This window comes from Gobius niger (genome assembly GCF_951799975.1).
Source record: "Gobius niger genome assembly, chromosome: 7".
Classification (NCBI taxonomy): domain Eukaryota; kingdom Metazoa; phylum Chordata; class Actinopteri; order Gobiiformes; family Gobiidae; genus Gobius; species Gobius niger.
In genome coordinates, this window is record NC_136858.1 from 21,917,042 (window position 1) to 21,935,649 (window position 18,608).

Below are 18,608 nucleotides of genomic sequence, written 5' to 3' on the forward strand. Positions count from 1 at the left end.
CCAGTCGGCGTGTGAGCCGAGATGAGGTGCGCAAAGCGTCGCCACGCCTGAGTAGTCACGACTCTTCCTGTCATCAACCAAAGGGATGAAAAATATAATGAAAAATATAATGGAATGTCAAAGCGGGGCGTTCTCTTGAGGTGCCCTCTACAGGCTCCAAGTAGAACCAAGACCTGGACTTGACAGGTCTTGGTTTTTGGCAAGATTCGCATATATCAAAAAAGAACAATTTCAGCAAAGCCATCACATCCCTGACCCAACTTTGATCTTTGTAAACAACAGAAAGTAACAGTAACACAGAAGCGTTAAGGTCGAGTAAGCACCTGTACTGTATGAAAAAAACATTCTTACTAATATGGTTTTAAACTTTAAAAAATGGAGCAAGGCAATTTACCAGTTTAGGGACTGTATTTATGTGGTTTGTTGGCGGAGGGCTGGTGTCTGCTGCAGGCTCTGACTCCGAGTGACGCAGCCTCGCTCCCTTCTTTTTAATAAGGTCAGTGTCTCGGTTGTAAGAGAAACCAAGTTTCTGTTGTGGGGGTGATGAGGACAACTGAGAAGCTGCTTTTCCGATGAGACCTCCTGAATCTGTCCCACACTCTCCTCTTTGCTCATCCTTTTGCTTGTCTGTGTCCGTCCTTTGCGGTAGGTCTCCAAGGTCCAGAGTGTCAGCTTTGACTATCTTTGCTCTGTCCTCTGATAGTTTATTAGACTCAAGGGCCGGCCTGGAGTCTGCAGTTGTGTTGGTTATCGCTGTGCGTGGTGCAGGGACAGGACATGATGATAATGACACTTCTACTACTTCTGTTTTCCAACTAGAGTACATTTCATCTTCATCTCCTACTTTACTACCGTTTGACTCAACAGTAGCCTGCGGCTGACGTGGCTGTACATCATTTAGTTCAGCATAAAATTTATCCTGGTCAATCGAAGCATTGGTGTCGGTTTCAAAGTCACCCACTTTATAGGTGCTGCGACTACTGTTCTCTTCTATCTGCACCACATTGAGCTCCTCTCCAGAGAAGTGCGCTCGAATCTGGTACAAATAGGTCATTACTGTGAGTTTATCAGGAATGGCTAATAGCACCATGTCAGATGGCTCCAGGAGACGGGAGATGCCAAGACTGGCAAAGACATCATATGCCTGTAACAGAAGAAAAACACACATTTTAATATTGATTCACCCGACAGTGAGTTACAATCATTATATAGAGCGACTGTGTCCTCGGTTTATTGACATTGGCTGCGATTGGTGTACGTATGCATGATTTATGATGTCTGTGTGTACAAGAGACACCTTTGGTGTGGCTTGTGACAGTTCATGTCAAGGATGGTTGTCCCTGATAAAGAGAGCCAGATACCCCAAGACACAACACATAATCCCAAAGTATTTGTGTCTATGTACCAATATGTGTGCTTGTGTCCTTATCTCCTGCCTACATCAACCTCCCCACACTCTCCGTCACGCGTGTAATTGGTCTGATTAGACTTTGATGAGAAAATACAGGTTTGATTATCAAGCAAAGCAACACAACATGTCCAATCCCCATCATGCGATAGACTGGCTGAGACAGAGAGGGAAAGGATGAAAACCATTATCGCAGCCAATGACAGGTAAATAAATAGATTAGCACTGCTTCCTATGCTCACATGACCTGCCCATCCGTCTCACACAGGTATCAGCCCTCGTATCTTGGCCTGCTTGATAGTGTTGATCTAAGACCAACCTGTTGCAGCGCTCATTTTTTTCAGCGCTGTTTGATGTCTGTAGACTGTCAATCTCACTCCTCTTATTGCTTCTTTTCCAAATTTCTCATTGCTTTGGCCTTCTAGTTCTTGCACTGTTGTCAATACATCTTGAATTTAATACTGGAGTGAGTAACAATGAGTAAAACACCTACACACCAATGCTCACACAAGAAAACAACTTGCATGCACGGTTTGCATAGAAATGCGTTAACAATAAAACCAAGACCAGGGTTTCCTTTTACACTGAGCATGTTGAAGTCGACCCTCACACACGGACAGAGAGGGAGTTTGAAAGAAGAAAGAAAACAAGAATTTAAGAAACAAGGGGCTAGATTGGGTTTCTGACAGGTATTCAGGGGAGAAAAGTGTGCTTGCATTGTTTCCCTACACTCAGGGAATAGGACATGAAAGAAAGCGACAACTTCTTCTGCTCAATGGGAACAAAGTGAAAGAATTAAAGACAAAAAAGCAAGGGGAGGAGGGGAAGTGAGAGCGGCAACTGGGAACTTTTGCTTAACCGTTTTTGCGGGCTTGATATGCTCCACTGTCTTCATGACCCTCACATTAAGTTATTTCTACAAGGTTTGCCTGTAATGATCTCGCTAACGCTCAAGGTACATTCTCATGAATGATGTGTGGCATTCTTGTGAAACACGACTCCAAGTACAATTCTTAAGAACAATTCCAGAGAGTGATTGGAACTAAATAATTATATTATACATTTTTATTTTATATTTCAGTGTTCCAGTGTCCTTTCCCACAAAAAAAGGATGAACAAAAAATACAAATAAAAAACTATATCTACCAAGAATTGCACTGTTGGACAGCTTTATCAATTTGCCGCCATCTTAAATTAATAGTGAATTCCTCAGACAGACCTTAATGGCAGGGCTTTAGATTTGGACTAAATGTCAGCGCTCTGTGCCCCAGGTCGCTGCTCCCTGCTCCTCCTTCACTCCCTTCCAGTGACTGACAGCTATCTATCGTTGTCAATCATCAGCACCTTCTTCCCTTCAGCCCAACCCCTCGTGGTTGCGCTCAGGGCAATTTAGCCCGCTGCTCGGCGCTTTGCTATCAGATGGCATGACAAATGACTTCTCCTTGGTCTCATTACACACACATAACGGCACACACCCGACCAAACAGACAGGACAGACAGGAGCTGGTCAACAATTTGAACTCAATCTGGAACGGGTTAACTTTCAAACCCCAACTTATAATAGATACGTTCAAAGGTTGTCCCTGAATATTCATCTCATTCATCCTTTTCTCCCCCAACTTGCTTCTAGTATTGATTGAGCTTATCAGTCATAATTCAGTGGTCTGAGCTTATTGCAATCACCCTAACACAGATAAACTCTGAAAGGAGGAGGGGGCATGTCTATCAACTAGTCATAAAGAGGAGAGATAGGTGTCATTTCTGGGGATCTCCATTGATGCAGTGCTGTCAATACATCTAAACAAAAGCTTGAAAGGGGATTAAAAATGAACAATAGGCCTTTCCGCTCACTCTGTATTTTTTTTCCTTGTGTGCAGCTTTTATGCATTTGCGTTAACGCACGTGAATGGAGTCATGTAGATCTTCACACAAAACTGGTTGCAGTGCGTGGTGACCAGCTATCACCTTCTCCAGCATATTCCTATATTACTTATATCTAGCCAATTCCTTCAGGGCTTCTTGAGCACCTGTAGGGGGGGTGAGGGGCAGTTAGCAGATATGGGATTGGGTCTCCTTCTCCTTCCACTATGGTTATTGTCAACAGGGTAGCATTCATGCCTAACAGGGCCACCAGAGGTTATCGGCCAGCCAGAGTGTGTATGAGAAGAGGAAATCAAGCTGCATGAACCTGACTCGTATCGTGCGCTGTAGCCCTCGGGCCCGGTGTAGTAACAGTGAAATGGGAAAAATGGCAGTATATTCAGGAAAAAGGGGGCGAGGATGAGGAAAAACCTAGAGGCGCCAAAACAGAAATGGATATCAAACTATGGCTGTACATTTAGAATGGTATGACGGCAGGATGGTTTCGTTGCAAAGATGATGGTCTTATACAGTTAGTCGGAAGCATTATTTTGTGGAGGAACAGTCTTTTGTATAGCGGAGCTTCATGTATCTAGGGCATGAAGTTAGAAACACAAACATGATGTCTTAGGTGCACTCAGTTTGTTTCAGGCGTCCCTCGTGAGAAGTTTAAGCTGAACGTTCTTACTTGGGACAAGCGTATACTGCAGCTAGAGGCTGGAACGTACAGGCCTAGAGCTGCAGTATGAGTAGAAAATATGCAAAGCGTGAAGTAGTAAAAACAGAGCATTTCTCTGTATTCTGCTTGGCACAAACAGCTCATATTAAGCTGAGCCTAGAAAGAGGCGTTAGGAGTGAGTTAGTGAGTCATTATTGACGAGGCTCATGGAAACGTCACAGTGTGCGAACTTGGGAAAATGTCAATAAATGTTCAGGATATAAAATAGTTATATCCTTCATGTTTTTCCCAACAAGGGGCAGCAGGACCCCAGGAGTACTTCAGAACTTAGCAGGGGGGTATATTACTTTCATATAAAAAAAGCAGCAGCTTTTTGATTATTTTTTAAAAGAAATGCTGCTTAAATTATATTTTAAAGTAAGAATTATGGTTTCGAGAGTATTTTGAGTAATATTAAGTATTTTCAAACATAATACATTGCATTTTTTTTCTACAAATAAATAGGAGTTTTGATCATTTCTAAATAATCAGCAAGACCTCGCAGCAGGGGGTGCTCGCAGTGTTGGGAACCACTGCTCTAAACTCTCATTCTGACCATACTGCGGGATTAAGGGTAAATCTCTAAATGATGCCAAATGGAGACGTGAGCAGGAGGTAACTAAGTGGTGTGGAGCGCCCAGCAGCGGCTGCCTCTTACCTTTTTGTTGTTTTCTTTAATATCCTGAGGATTGAGCGCCTTGTAGTCTCTGAAAGAACAGTAGGGAGGTTTACAGGAGGAAGTGAGAAGAAAGAAAGACATAAAAATAGAACATTACTTGTCTCACAAATAAATTCAGAAATGTACATCTATTATTTCAGAGCCGTCTTAAAAAAGTAGAGAATTGGTATATCTCAGGTATGTCTTAAAAGAAGAAAAAGAGAATTATGTTTATATGTTCCTTATTTATCCTAATTCATGAATGGCTGTATAGTTGCTTGAGAAAATAACAATGAATATTAGTAGATATCGCAAGTACAAAAAAAGAAACGAAAAAGCCATTTACTGCATTCCTTACATCATGTCTGGCCTGAAGTGGTGAAGAAGGGCGCAGAAAGCAAGGCCGTTCCTCCATGATGTGGTAAAGTTGGTGATTTTGACGCCACGGTAGTTCTTGGTGACCTCACGACACCAGGCCAAAAGAGACTGGCAGGCATTCGGCTTCCCTCCCAAAACTGGACTCGGAACAGGACTGGGCTGGAGGGACAAATGAGATGGAAGTGAGAAAATGAGAACCTAAAGAGTACTTTAATACTACATGATACAATAGAATGAATGGCCGAGGAACATACTTCTATGTAAATGTTTAATTAATTATTACAGTCTTTGAAGTTCTTATCATCATTAAAAAGCTTTCTTTATTAGAAGTCGTTCCTCTCCCAGACTCCAAATCCTATAAATCCTTGGTGGCGTGTGGACAGTGGTCTTCCTCTCACAGGCTCCACATCCTCCATGCCCTCATTATTCAGAAGGCAATGGATTAATCTGGTTATGGAGAGGGCGATAGGGGATAATTCTCTCAGATCATTTGAATGTTTAGCAGAGAATACATTGAGATTGGATTAATTAAGGGGCAGTAATAGTGATATAATTTGTAAGCCTTTTATTACAAAGTAGAAACATTTACGTTTAAAGTATTCCTTGATGCTTTATAAAAGTCTGACCCAGGTCTAATTCATTATTAAACAAATGGCACACCTCATAAACATTTAAACTTTTACCTGCATATACTTTGCATCAGGAAATCACAATGTAAAGAAATCATAAAATTAACTAAAAAGACCTGACAATGGATAGCCAACCAACCCCCTCTGTTGGAAAATGTAGGGTACTACAATATTTCGACTGCTGCGGTTATTGTTAGAATAATAATACAAAACATGTAAATATTATTAAAAATATTTCAATCACAATTTTCTTATCTTTTATGTTAAAAAAAAAAAAAAAAAAAAAAAGATATTTAAAATTAGGATCATAAATGCCTCCGTAGTATTTACTAAGCAATTGCAAAGCAGTGCTGCTGGTACATACAGTTTAGATCCCAGAAACCTGTGTTGTTCTTACTTTGCAGAAAACAACCACTTTGTATCCTGAATTCTGTTTATAAAAGGAGGTCATGTATTGATTGTAGACATTCACACCTGCTTCCTATATTTCAAAGTGCCACAATTTATCATGAAGTATTGTCTTATACATTGAACACTACATACCTACACTCAATAACATTCTTCTAACCATCATGTGAAGGCACCAAAAAGTGTATGAGATCAACTGTCCCTCTGCCCACTGGAGGGTTCCAGAAGCAAAGTTTCATTCATTTTTGCCATGCGGATTTTAAAAATGAATATACAAAGAGTATTCAGGCCAAACAAAGTCAGCAACATGGTAACTCCTGACCATAAACTGAATCTGAATCTTTGCAAACCACAAGGTTTAAAAGCCTTTTGCCACATTATAAAGAATTTGATATTTTCTTGTAAAATATTTGGTCAGTCGTTACCACATACAGAAGTTGATTAGCTTTCGTTTTGTCTTTAAACTCAGGATATATATTTTTAATCTTTTCCTGAACTAACCCAATGCTCCATTATTGTCATTCAACCTGTGACTATGATGCTCACACTTGCTGGAAAGTCACCAGGGCTACCGCAGATGAAAGAGACTGGAGGCCATCTCTAATAGCAACTTCTAACCTTTGTCAAAGTATGTGTTTTTGTGTGACTTGTGGAGGGCCCTACGGCAGCCTCAGCTCTGGCAGACGGCAGTGAGAGCCCGAGGGGCGGACACTTGACATTTCCGGCTCATCTCTAAAAGAGGCCTTAACCTTTCCCCACAGCTTCTTCAGACACGTTTTGGGCAACTTCGATATTGCCTACATACCGCACGAGAAAACAAAAGAGATAACACCGCCAAGTCACTTCACACTTACTGTACATTTCCTCGATCAGTCTCTTGACGGTTTAGAATTTGAAGCATCATTTTGTGTAAACTTTAATATACTATATCTAATCAAAGAAAATATATAATGCATCACACTTAGGCAAGAACCTCTCCCGTGTGGATTAAAAAGTTGCATCTACACACAGTACATTGCAAGTTAATACACTTCTTAAATCAGTTATGGGTACAAAAACCTGTTTTTCCAAGTCCTCCATTTAACAAAGGTAGCGAACAGTTTTTCTTTTTCGACACCAGTGTGGAGTGGTCTTCCTTCAGGCCTTCCCTTTCTACTTTTTCAAGTGACGGTTGAAAGTAGCTGTCTAATTTGAGCGCTCTAATTACGTGGGATTAGGGACCAGGTGCTATTAAAGCAATTAGACACACAGCACACTTCAGCGCTGCAGACTCTGCACACTAGCCGTCGGAAATAACAACACACACACCTGCCTATTATAACCATTGGCAAGGTAATGCATATTGTATTAGGCAGTAGGGAAAAACACTCAACAGGCCAACCAAAAGACCCCCAAGTTAAACACAACACTTGAACAAACAAACAAAATAAGCAGGGCCTCATGGCAAGAGTCCTGTTCAGCATCAGACAAAATGTGCATTTGAAAGACTACTGTTTGCACTTCTTAGCTAAACAACTGTTGACAGCATGCTTATGGTATTTTCTTAATCTTTTCTTAATTCTCTCAAGATAAACCTACAAATGTTTTTGCACAGACAAAGAATATCAAACAAATTGCATGTCTTGTTTCACAGGAATAAGCTCCCATTCCTTGTCACACAAACACAGAATAATTCTGATGAGGAGCAGGAATGTGTTATAACTTATCAAACAGCTGGTGTGCAGCCCTAAGGAAGGTGTGCACATGTGTGTGTTTTTATCTATCTGTGTGAATGTCACTGCATGTGTGTGTGAGCAAAAGACAGTCACGGCCATGTAGCTGGCTCGGCTCGAGGGGAGGATTAGAAAAAAGGCATTGCTTTGGCCACAAACATTTCATATTAAAAAATGAAAAGGCAACCTTCATTACTATCAGTGGCACATAACCTCCCCTCATCCTTCTCCTCCGCGACGATTATACACAGGGCTAACAGCTCGGGCCAGAAATACAAGCGACTGACAAGAGATTCCATTATTCCTGATGCCTCAGTGTCAACAGCATGCATCGAACAGGGCAGAAAGAGGGAAAAAAAAATGGAAGGGGAAAAGAATGTGAGGGTAAAAGAAGGGGGGTTAAGCTTACCACAATACAGCAATGACAAGATAGAGCAAAACCTGGAAATGGAATCGTTCATGTGGTCTGGTGTGACTGTCACAAGGACGTTCTAGGTGTTGCCGTCATTTGGTGAGATTTGAAACCGACAATCAAAGCTTAAATGGATCAAACACAAAACTGTCGAAAGTTTACACCGTTTTAAAACTATGATGATGTGAGATAAATGATTGCAAATAACCTCCCTTTTTTTTCACAAAGTAGATCTTAGTTCTGCTATACATCAGTAAGTTTAATGTGTGAGGATTTACACTAGACAAACATAAGCTCAATAGAATGAAAAAAAAAAAAAAGATTTAGAGCTTACTTGGAATATAGAGGTCATTCACGGGCCTTGTGGGAGCCCTAAAAAAAGATACCAGTCAAATGGCTTAAGTGGCGGCTTTGTCTCTTACTTGAGGGCACAACGCTTGAATGGAAACTTAACTGGCCTCAACCCAATGACATAAACCCACAACTCTGTGCAGAGAAAAGAACCTCCGTGTCTTTCCAATCTCACTTTCATGGCTTCAAAGCAGTGTCAGAGAGTGTCACATTTGAGGAGGTGTTGAATCTCATACTCTTTAAAACTTGTAATCCGCTCAAGAAGCCGACGGCAGGAGTACATACAGTGACATCAGGAAGCACGGAAATCACTTGCATCAAGCCATGTGTACAGACAAGTGAAAGAAGAGAATGTAAAAGGTCAATCTATTAAAATCCACTTACATTAATTGGAGAGGTTATGCTTTTTACACTTAAGAGGCCCACGTATAGGTGCTTGACGGTCCTCATCTTATTGTCAAGGCCCTAACTACCAAAAGCTTCAATTATTTAATAGCAATTTCAGCCACAACAAGCAATTTATATAATCTAGCCATGCTACGTTGACCATTTTGGCATTCAAAATAGGAGAAAAAAATCCGCTGATCACCTCATGTCATCTTACCCATGAAATTATGCTTCGGATTTCAAAAGCTGTCAGCGTGGGAGGCGAGAGGAGGGAGCGGAGTCCAATCAAAAGTTCAATTATGTAAATGCAGATGTGAAGAGGATGGAACAATAGGGAAAGGGGGGAGGACAAAAGGTTCAAACAGGCTCAGGGAGCGAATGTAGCGTGAAAAATAATACACATTAACATACAAAGGAAATATCGCATTACTCTTGTAATAATATGTATGGTAGGAGGAGCTGCGGTGGAAGCGCGCGTGGAACTGTGTGTGACTGTGCATGACTTAAGTGTCGAACAAGTTGGGCTTTGGTTTATGAGTCAGAGCAGGTGCACAGAGGATGATAACCTTCACATGGGAGACGGGGAAACTGTAACTGGTGCTTTTTGTTTGTTTGTTTTTCAGTGAAGTTGGTTGGTGTAAGAATGCAATCCTAAATGTAATGTGTGCATACCGTTGAGATGTTGTATATGTGCCCATTATATATAGGAATCTGTGCAACCTGCACCCCTCCACACACATTGTGATTTAGTGTAAATACAGCATACTATTGTATTATGCTTACTTATCACTCAGTGTTGCTTAAAAAGAGGTTGGGGGAAAAAAATACACAGATACAAATGAAAGTAGGAACAGCAGGTGAAATGAAGCGCCTTTCCACGTAACATGCTTGTGTCCCACACGCCTCGGTCTATGTACTCGCCTTGTCATGTATCGACTCTACCCAGTACACGCTTGTGTTTCCACTACTCTAGGCGGCGCCTCCACAGATGTCGATATACTAAAGCAACAATTGAATGGCCTGAAAAGTTTTGTAAGTCGCGATGAGAACACATGTGGACAAATGCTGCCTTCTAGTAGGTGCCAAGGCAAATACTAGAGGAAAGAAGCAGCTAAAAGACGAACTAGAACAGTGGTATTATGTTGTGAAATATTAAATCCGTATGACCTGCATGTTATTAGTGAGTCTTCTCTCCCGTTTGCCAATCAGAGGCCAGCAGTCTGTTCACGTCATGTCTCGGTTCAGCGCTTTGGCCATTGTCAGAGGTCAGTGCCAAAACGCATACCTGATCAGACCGGTTTGACCCTGGCCACGGCAGTTGAAATGCTCACCCAACCGGGTTGACCAGACACTGGGCTGTGTAGTGTCTGCCAGTGGAAAAGCCCCTATAGGTACTACAGAGGGGCGCTGGGGTGGGTTGGACCATCTCAGTCTAGAGTGTGCTAAAGTTGTTTGAAGCGCAAGACAACACACCGGTGAAATGAAATTCAAGTGGCAGAAAAAAATAGCAGCTTGCTCATCTAACATGTATCTCAAGGGCACAATGCAGCATAAACACATTGGCTTGAGGTTTGGTAAGGAGCAAAAACGATGGCAGTTCAATCGTGCTTTGACCGCCACACTCAAGTTGGCATTGGGCAAGACCTTTTTCCAGTCATCTGTTTAAAAATTGCCCAACAAGCTACAGTCCTGTTTCTAATGTACAACCACTATTTGAACAATATTATGCCGAACACAAAGATAACCTTGGGAATGTGATATTGGGTCCAATTGGGAGCCCCGTTATAGTTAGAGTTACACTAATGAATATACATTTAACTGTAGACTTTAATTTGACTTTTATATGCCATTACTGCAATAAATAATGCCCATTCATTGATTAAAATCCATATGTTTAGTGGATCAAACTGACCTCCATTAATGTTCTTCCTCTTGCCATCAATAAAAAGATGAAGCAAGATGAAAGTAAAGACAAAAGAAGAGGAGAGGAAGGAATTTATCTCCTTTAACTGCCATGATCAACAAACAAATTAGTGGTGCAATGGATTCAGAGATCAGCGTGCCTGATAACTCTGCAATTTATCAACTTATCTAAGTCTGGGAAGGGAAAACTCATTACAGAGGCCACTCCTAAGAACAGGCTGCCTACATTTGTGTGTAAATTTAAGGTGGATGGATCTTGACACATGTGGCAGTAAAGCGCTTCCATAGACTGCCATTGTCCAGAGCTGTGTGGGCTCCAAAGCGATGAGGGCATCGATAGCACAGCCAATTAAAACGAACATAATTACAAAGTCATCCTTTGACTCCCGATCAGAATACACATCCACACATGCATACCAAGAGTGAAACCAGCAGCAATATAAACAAGCACATTCATGCAGGAGTATGTCACTGTGTGGAAAGAATGTAAGATGACGCATTAGCAGATTTGGTACTCGGCAAATACTCTAGATTCTGCCAAATACAAAATAATTCCATTGACTGGGAAACTAGGAAAATTAGAATAATTCCAAAAGTGTATTATTTCTTCCATTACTGTCAAATTGTGGCAGGTGAACCGACTTACAGATCAACCCATAGTATGTTATTAATCAAAAGATGTGATGCTTTTTTCTTTCTTAATGAATTTTTTCACTACTTTGTATCTTTGTATCTTTGTAAATAGCTCTCAAAACTGTAAACTGCCATTGACAGCTTGGGAATTAGACAATAACAGAATGACGGAACATCGTCAGACTTGACTTAATATTTCTTATAGCACCTGTTAGCATACCTGTGTACCATTACAGCCCAAACCAGGGGCCGCTGCAAGGTTTTAGAAAAAAGGCAATTAAGGCCTTATCATCTCAACGGTTGCTCTCATTTCTTCAAACAGAGGCTATATGTATGTGCGCACATGGCTTCGCAGCCCTCATCACTCAGGCCAAGGTGCTTCTAAGGTCTTTTTTTTGTCAAGGTAAATGGCTGGATTAATTGAATTCAAATGTAGTGACGGGCGCTTCAGGACGACAGGATAAAAGTACAGCTGCCCAAGTAGGGATAGTTTTCAGGAATGTGCGGGGGGTCTCAAAGCTTTCGGGGCTACAAGGAGATTTCAAGTGCACAGCCTTCCGTCTCTTCAATGAAGCTCCTTAAACCTCACCAAAACCTCAGATGGTTCTGGTTTAAGCCCACACACACCTAGTGGACGGGGCAGATTAAGACCAGATTAAGATAAAGTTACCCCTTCTTCAGCCGCTATGTCATTCAAACCCCTGCCCTCTCTGGTCAGTGGACAGGGGAACACACAAGGCAAAAAGATTTGCTTCATTCTCATACACGCACAAAAGACTTTCTGGTCATCCTCATAAGCCCTATTAGTCTGCCATAGAGCCTCTCATAGCAGACATCAATCACGGGGGGATTAGTCAATTCCCTCTCTAAACGAGTGGCAAGGAAACTTCCCTTTAACTAAAAAGCAAGCCTTTCTTTGAGAGATTACACAGCGATTTGTTTTCATTTTGTTCCATCTTCATCGTTTTCTGTTTCTTTTCATTTCTCTCCCTGCTCTACGTTTTTCTCGTTCTCTCGTGCTTACAGCTTGTGAGGTAATCCTTGGCAGATAAAACTAAGGAGGACTTACCAAAGGCAGATTACAAGCAGCGCTTTGCGGAAGGCCCTTTTACACCAGTCGGCATGGGTATTGAGGAGAGCAAGCACTTCGCAGTGCTTAACTTGTGAACTCGACGAAGAGGTGGAAAAATGATAGCAGCATTACAGTAACAGGATCAAAAAATGTCTTGATACATTATCACATGCACACCTTCTACCCAATACAGAGGAATGACCCGTGGTGGGAATGTCACCGAAAGTGAGTCAACTTTGTCAATTACATTATGTGAGTTACAAATGTAAGGCTGTCAACATTTCCATTCACATTTCCATTATTACATTCACAAATCACCAACACCACATCTATCGCTTGGCAGTTAGCAATGTCCTATTGCCTTTCCCTGGACCTGGTGACAGCAATGCCCTGAAGCCTGAGTCCACGACAGAAAGCCTAGTGATTGGCCATAGCACTGCATGAGTGAAGGAACTGGGTCTTCACTCTCCCACCAGATCCAATGACAGACCACTCAGAGAGAGCAAACATTAGTTGGGGAGGGGTCCACATTGGAAAAAGCAGACATTCAGGAATACCAACTTACCCCTGGACTTCTCAAGGATTATTCGACTAATATTACCTGGTTTATGGAGCGACTACAGAGGATCCAGTGGCTGAGATGCAGAAATGGATCATTGTTAGTAACTTCATTAAAGCATCTGGGACACAGCACTGAGCCATTATTTATACATGAAAAAGCCAACAAGTTTTCATGTTGACCAAAAGAGGACGTACACAAGACAGCATTTATCCTTCCAATATCAAGGTCAAGGTGCATGACCTGCAAAATGCCAAGCGTGTCTTAATGAAAAAGCCTCAAGATGGTGAAAAAAAGTTTTGCCGCATACTAACTTGTGCTTTTTGAGCTTCAATCTCTATTGTCACATACAGAACATCTGCACAACTTCGTATCCCCAAGCTCAAAGCAGCTTTCAAATTAATGTTTAACCAAGTGACTGCTGTGCCTTTCATTATTTTTTTTTGTACCTTTGTGTGAAAACCAGCCATGCACCTTTGCCACAAACACTATATTGATCTTTGAAATGAGAAAAGTCATAAATTGTAAGATGTAAATGATGTCCTTGTCCCGAGAGCTCTCCCATGTCAAGATCAGCCAGAACAACCTCTGTTCAACTCCACAATGCAGATGTGGTCCTCTACAGCCATGAACCTTAGTAAAAGCTAATTAAGTAATATCACAGCCTTTAGCGAACCCAATTAAATAATGTTAATTTATTCTCATTTCAATTTGAAGGAAGTGTCCACTGAAGTACGAGGTGTGCCACTTAATTTGAACAAAGACGAGAAAAGAAAGCCATCAGGAAAGCCATTGAACTGATCTGACTGATTTCAAATTATAGAAGCAACATGGTCTAAAGAGGGCGGCGAAATACAAATATAAATATACTTGTCCTTATGCTTCCAACAAAGTCATAGATGTGCGCTGATGCAAATACACTGGGTAAATATTAAGTTCGGTAAAACTTTTCCCACATACATATATCAGACCAACTTTTCTTTATATGAAAATAGGGGAAATAATTCATGAAGAAGGAAAAAAGTCAAAGTGTAGAATGGTCTGACGGGGAATATAGAGATAAAACAAAAGGAGGAAAAGGATATCACTGAATTACTGTAAGGGGAGATGGACTGCATCCAACCAAACACAACTCCAAGCCACCCAACAGGAACCTACTCTGTTCATCTGAATTAATCCCACAGACGCTGCAATCCTTTCAAATTCTCCACAGATGTTAAACTTAAACTTCAGGCTGCAAAGAATGTATATCTCCAAGTTGAGACCAAGAACAGACATAAGACTTAGTAAGTCAAGTTATGCAATAGCTCTTCTGTTTCAAAAGGATGTTTGAAAAGGATGTGCTCATTTATGGTTTTAAAGAAGAAACAATATCAGACTAATATTAGATAGATAATAACTTTGGTACTTTTGCTGAAACTACTGCATCAGAGGGTCACCAGGGACAAAACATCAACCACAACACAACCAAACATCTGAATTGTGCATTTAACCATCTCAATGCACCCGTTTTTTGGCATCAGCTTATATGCACTGGCAGATTTCCAGAGCTCGCAGCTCTTGATAGAGCTTAATGTAAATCCCATCCATATGTATAATACCTGTGCAAAGAATAAGTGGGCGCATGCCATATGTCTCATTGATATGCTGATTTGTCACAGACTGCCTCTGAAGTAGGTGTTAATGCTATGACGGGGTGGATATAGCGCAACCTTTAATTTTTTTTGTTTTTTTATTATGGTTTTAGTGCTGGATTGAAGGATGAAATGCTGAAAATATTGTATGTTGTGATCTATATTTGGTAAAAAAAAATATATAAAATTGTTAACATATTGGGCTTTACAGAAATACTATACAATAAACAAACAATATTAAAAGCTATAAAGCAAATGCAGCCAATAGTCTAGTAGTGGGTTTAGCTGCAGCACATATATGGTTTTCTTCACTCTGAACTGTCCTCCTAACAAATAAAGCCTATGAGCCAAAAACCTTTTAATGCATAATCTGTAAGCAAAACAAGTTTGCAGTTAATGGTATGTCCTTAACATCACCCGGAATTTTGCACAAAATTCTGGGTGACTTGTGATCCAAATCTATGAGTGAAACAGCATTTGCCCACTGAAGCATACATCAATGTATTTTTTGGGACGCTGGCACAATATATAAAAATGTAAATGTGATACAACACATGCAAATCTGTGTTTCTTGGCAAAGGCATGATTTAATTAAAAACACATGTGAGGCACCCCTTAGCCTTCAGGGGAGGCTATAAATGTAAAACAATTCTCACATTCTGAGATTAGACTTCGATGTGCATTTATCTTGTTCCAATGGCCCACATGAAATACATATGAATGTGTTATACGCACAAGATAGTGTGTGTTTTAGGGGAAGGTTAGAAAATCTGTGAACTAAGCCTAGGGTGAAATACGTATTATAAAAACAGATACATGCACGGAGGCGCTGGCGAATCCAAACTCTGCACACGTTTACACTGTGATGATGTGCTGGTCCCGCACCGGCCTCTCATAGTGGGAATGTCTCCTGTTAATCCTCTCTGACTTCATATATTCAAAGGTCATCTCACAGCCTACACATTCCCAAACTGTGTGTGCGTGTGCTATAGCGCTTTGTGAGAGGGAGAGAGAGAAACCTATTCACACTGTATATGTCAACAAACCCTGTAGGCCTATCCTTGTTTACTACTAATATCTGCTGCTCTTTCTCCAATTCCACAGCCATCGTAGCTCTCATCCCCCATTCTTCCTCTTCTTTAGCCCTTTCTATCTTTATACCGACCCCCCCTACCCTTTCACAATTCATGCTCTCAATCCCTGCAACCCTTCCAACCCCAGGTTCCAGAGGCAGGGGCATCTCTTGGCGAAGTGTGGCCCACCACAGGCCACTGGCTTTGGGTAATTAAAGTGGTTAAGGCCCCCTCACCCACGGTCACAGGCAACTGCAGCTGGGTGATAAAGGCACTGTGCCATAATTACATGGGCGGCCAGCATCACCGCCCAGCTACACTAAAACAGTCAGCTCGAGCAGGCTGGGGAGGGGAGGACCAGGGTGAGGAGGGGACTGTACGCAGGGTGCTGGGGAGCGCGCAGTGGGTCGACTCCCCCTTGTGATCGCTCTGCTGTAGTTAAGCCTTCTGTGTTTAAGCCCCACAGAGCCCCAATGAGACTTTTACGGCCTCTCTTTCCCACACCACCCGCCAATCATTTCTCACCAGTGGTCTGTCTCCTGCCACGAGTGCATGTGACCGTCAGCCATTTAATTACAACTCAAAATGATTTCGCTTAAATTAATAAATAAATGAACACACGCAGAACAGTCCAGTAAACAAATACCTGTATTCAAATGAGGACTTGGGAGAGTTCGATGAGCGCAGAGAATAGAGAAGATGGGACTGTGTAGGTGGAAAAAACTACATTTGCGGGCAAAACTTATATATTACTAAACAACAATGTGGTTTTGAACAACATAGATTAAAAAACAATGTGACACCAAAAGTCGAGTGCACCATAGGAGGATTTTATCTATTCAAATTAGAAAGGTGTTTCTGGACAATTTAGTCCCATGGTTGAGCCTGAGAACAGATTCTGTCTAATAAGGTGTTTAAGTGATTTACCTTAGGAGAGGAGGAAGCCAGCTCCCTCCCCATGACTGCTGCCACTGCACTCGGTCCTGCTACTGGGGCCCTATCCTTGTCAAGGCCAGGACTGGCTTTGGGACCTGGGACAGTGGAGCCAGCATTGGGACTGACACTGGGGGGTGAGGGAGCCCTCCTCTTCTGGCTGCTCCCCACATCCAGAGAAGCGCTGCCAGTGGGAGGCTGTGCAGGGCTGGATGTCCTTGGCTCGTAGAATGGATTGGATCTGGGAATGAGAGAAAGGAAAACAAAGGGATCATGTTAGCATGAATTGCAAGTAAACTGCCATTTTAAAACAAGAGATTGATTTTCCTATCATTTCCTTAAAGGTCCAATATTGTGCAAGTTCTGCTTTTAAGATAACTTCACACTCGCATTTACCACAGCCTAAGCAAAATCAGACAAGAGCTACGCAGTGTTGAGTAAAATAAAAAATAACGGTTCCGCAAGTCGACCCAAGTACAGTTGTCCAAAGTCCACCTAAAAGCATAGTGGTCAGAAAGCAACTGACGTTTGAAAACATAAGTGCAGTCAAAACAGTGGTTTGCCCTCTTGAACTCCTCCATTCAGCCAAAAACTCCTTTCGTATCGAGGATGGACTGAAAATACTTGCCAGTCAATAAGCTGTCTGTCTTTAGTGGGAAGGACAAAAACATTCGGCTATCGGTCTGACAGTTTCACTCAGCAGCCAAGACCTGGAGGTTTACAATTTAGGCATGACCACTCTGAGCTCGCCGACGCAATCAGTCCAACATTCATCGACGGACAAAAGGACGAGAAACTACAGAACAATATGTATAATGTGAGCAATACAAAGATGGTGAGGAGAATATGGACATGCAAATCTGTGTGTTATCTATAGAAATAGGGGGGGGGGGGGGAGGCAACACGGTGAAATGGGGGGGTAAGGAATGAAGAAAATAGTAGGAGGGGAAGAAGAAGGTAGACAAGCTTAAAGAATGCAATGAAACAACAGAGCCCTTGTCCTTGTTGAAAGAGATGCCTCGTCACCCTGCCAGTCTGGATAGGTGAGTGGTGTGTGCATGTGTGTGTTTGTGTGTGAGTATGTGTGTGTGTGTGTTGTAGGGAAAGAAGAAACCTTGAAGGGGTACTGGAAGGTCCACACCAACCAGGCCACGCACCCTTTGGCTTCAGTGTTGCCTAAAGCTGATTATGATGCAAAAAATATATTCAGCAATACAATCAGCACTTTTTATTCATATGTCCTCGAACAGTTAAATTGTAAAAGAAAGCTGCAAGAAGGGCTTTGAATAATTTAACCAAATGTCAGCACATTTTCATTGTTTCTTGCCGCACTTCATTCAAACCCACCGAATTAATGACAACCAGTTCTTTTCATTTAAGCCTTCAAATGTATGAAACATTAATTGACTGACAGCAATTATGCAATACAATCTCACATTCTCAGAGAAGGGGAACTCGAAAATAATGACATCTCAATAATATAAAGGATTAAGTCTTACTCGTCAAGCTCGTCTTCGTGGTTGTGCGCGGTTTCTGCGTAGAGATACTTGGTCATGTCGACCGGTCTCACGCCTTTCTTTTGCCTGGGTTTGGGAGGATCAGGGCTGGGCTCTGGGTCCTGGTCGGCCTCTTCGAACGGGTTCCCTGGGACATCCGCCTCAGTATCTTCAGTGTCGTCAAACGGATTTGAGGAATCGTGGTCATCGCAGAAATCAACTTGGTTTATTGGAACTGGCTGCACAGGAATCTCTGTTTTCAACAATTGGATACAGAATAAAGGGGTTGGGAAAAAAGATCAAAATTAACACATTTCATCATCTAAAATATTGTTCTAAGATTATGTGTCAACAATCATCAGTC

General features: G+C 41.7%; 1 protein-coding gene across 4 annotated transcripts in view; it reads right to left on the reverse strand.

The window, feature by feature from the left end:
* The window catches only part of ehbp1 (EH domain binding protein 1), a 90,537-nt gene that overhangs the window by 47,571 nt on the left and 24,358 nt on the right, over positions 1-18,608 (reverse strand). For all 4 annotated transcript variants that reach the window (XM_079560279.1, XM_079560277.1, XM_079560280.1 and 1 more), the window contains 5 exons: positions 18,248-18,497; positions 16,743-16,989; positions 5,003-5,181; positions 4,645-4,693; positions 395-1,144 (listed from right to left, as the gene is read on the reverse strand). In XM_079560279.1, the coding sequence (XP_079416405.1) occupies positions 395-1,144; positions 4,645-4,693; positions 5,003-5,181; positions 16,743-16,989; positions 18,248-18,497 (1,475 nt within the window). The remainder of the gene's footprint in view (positions 1-394; positions 1,145-4,644; positions 4,694-5,002; positions 5,182-16,742; positions 16,990-18,247; positions 18,498-18,608) is intronic.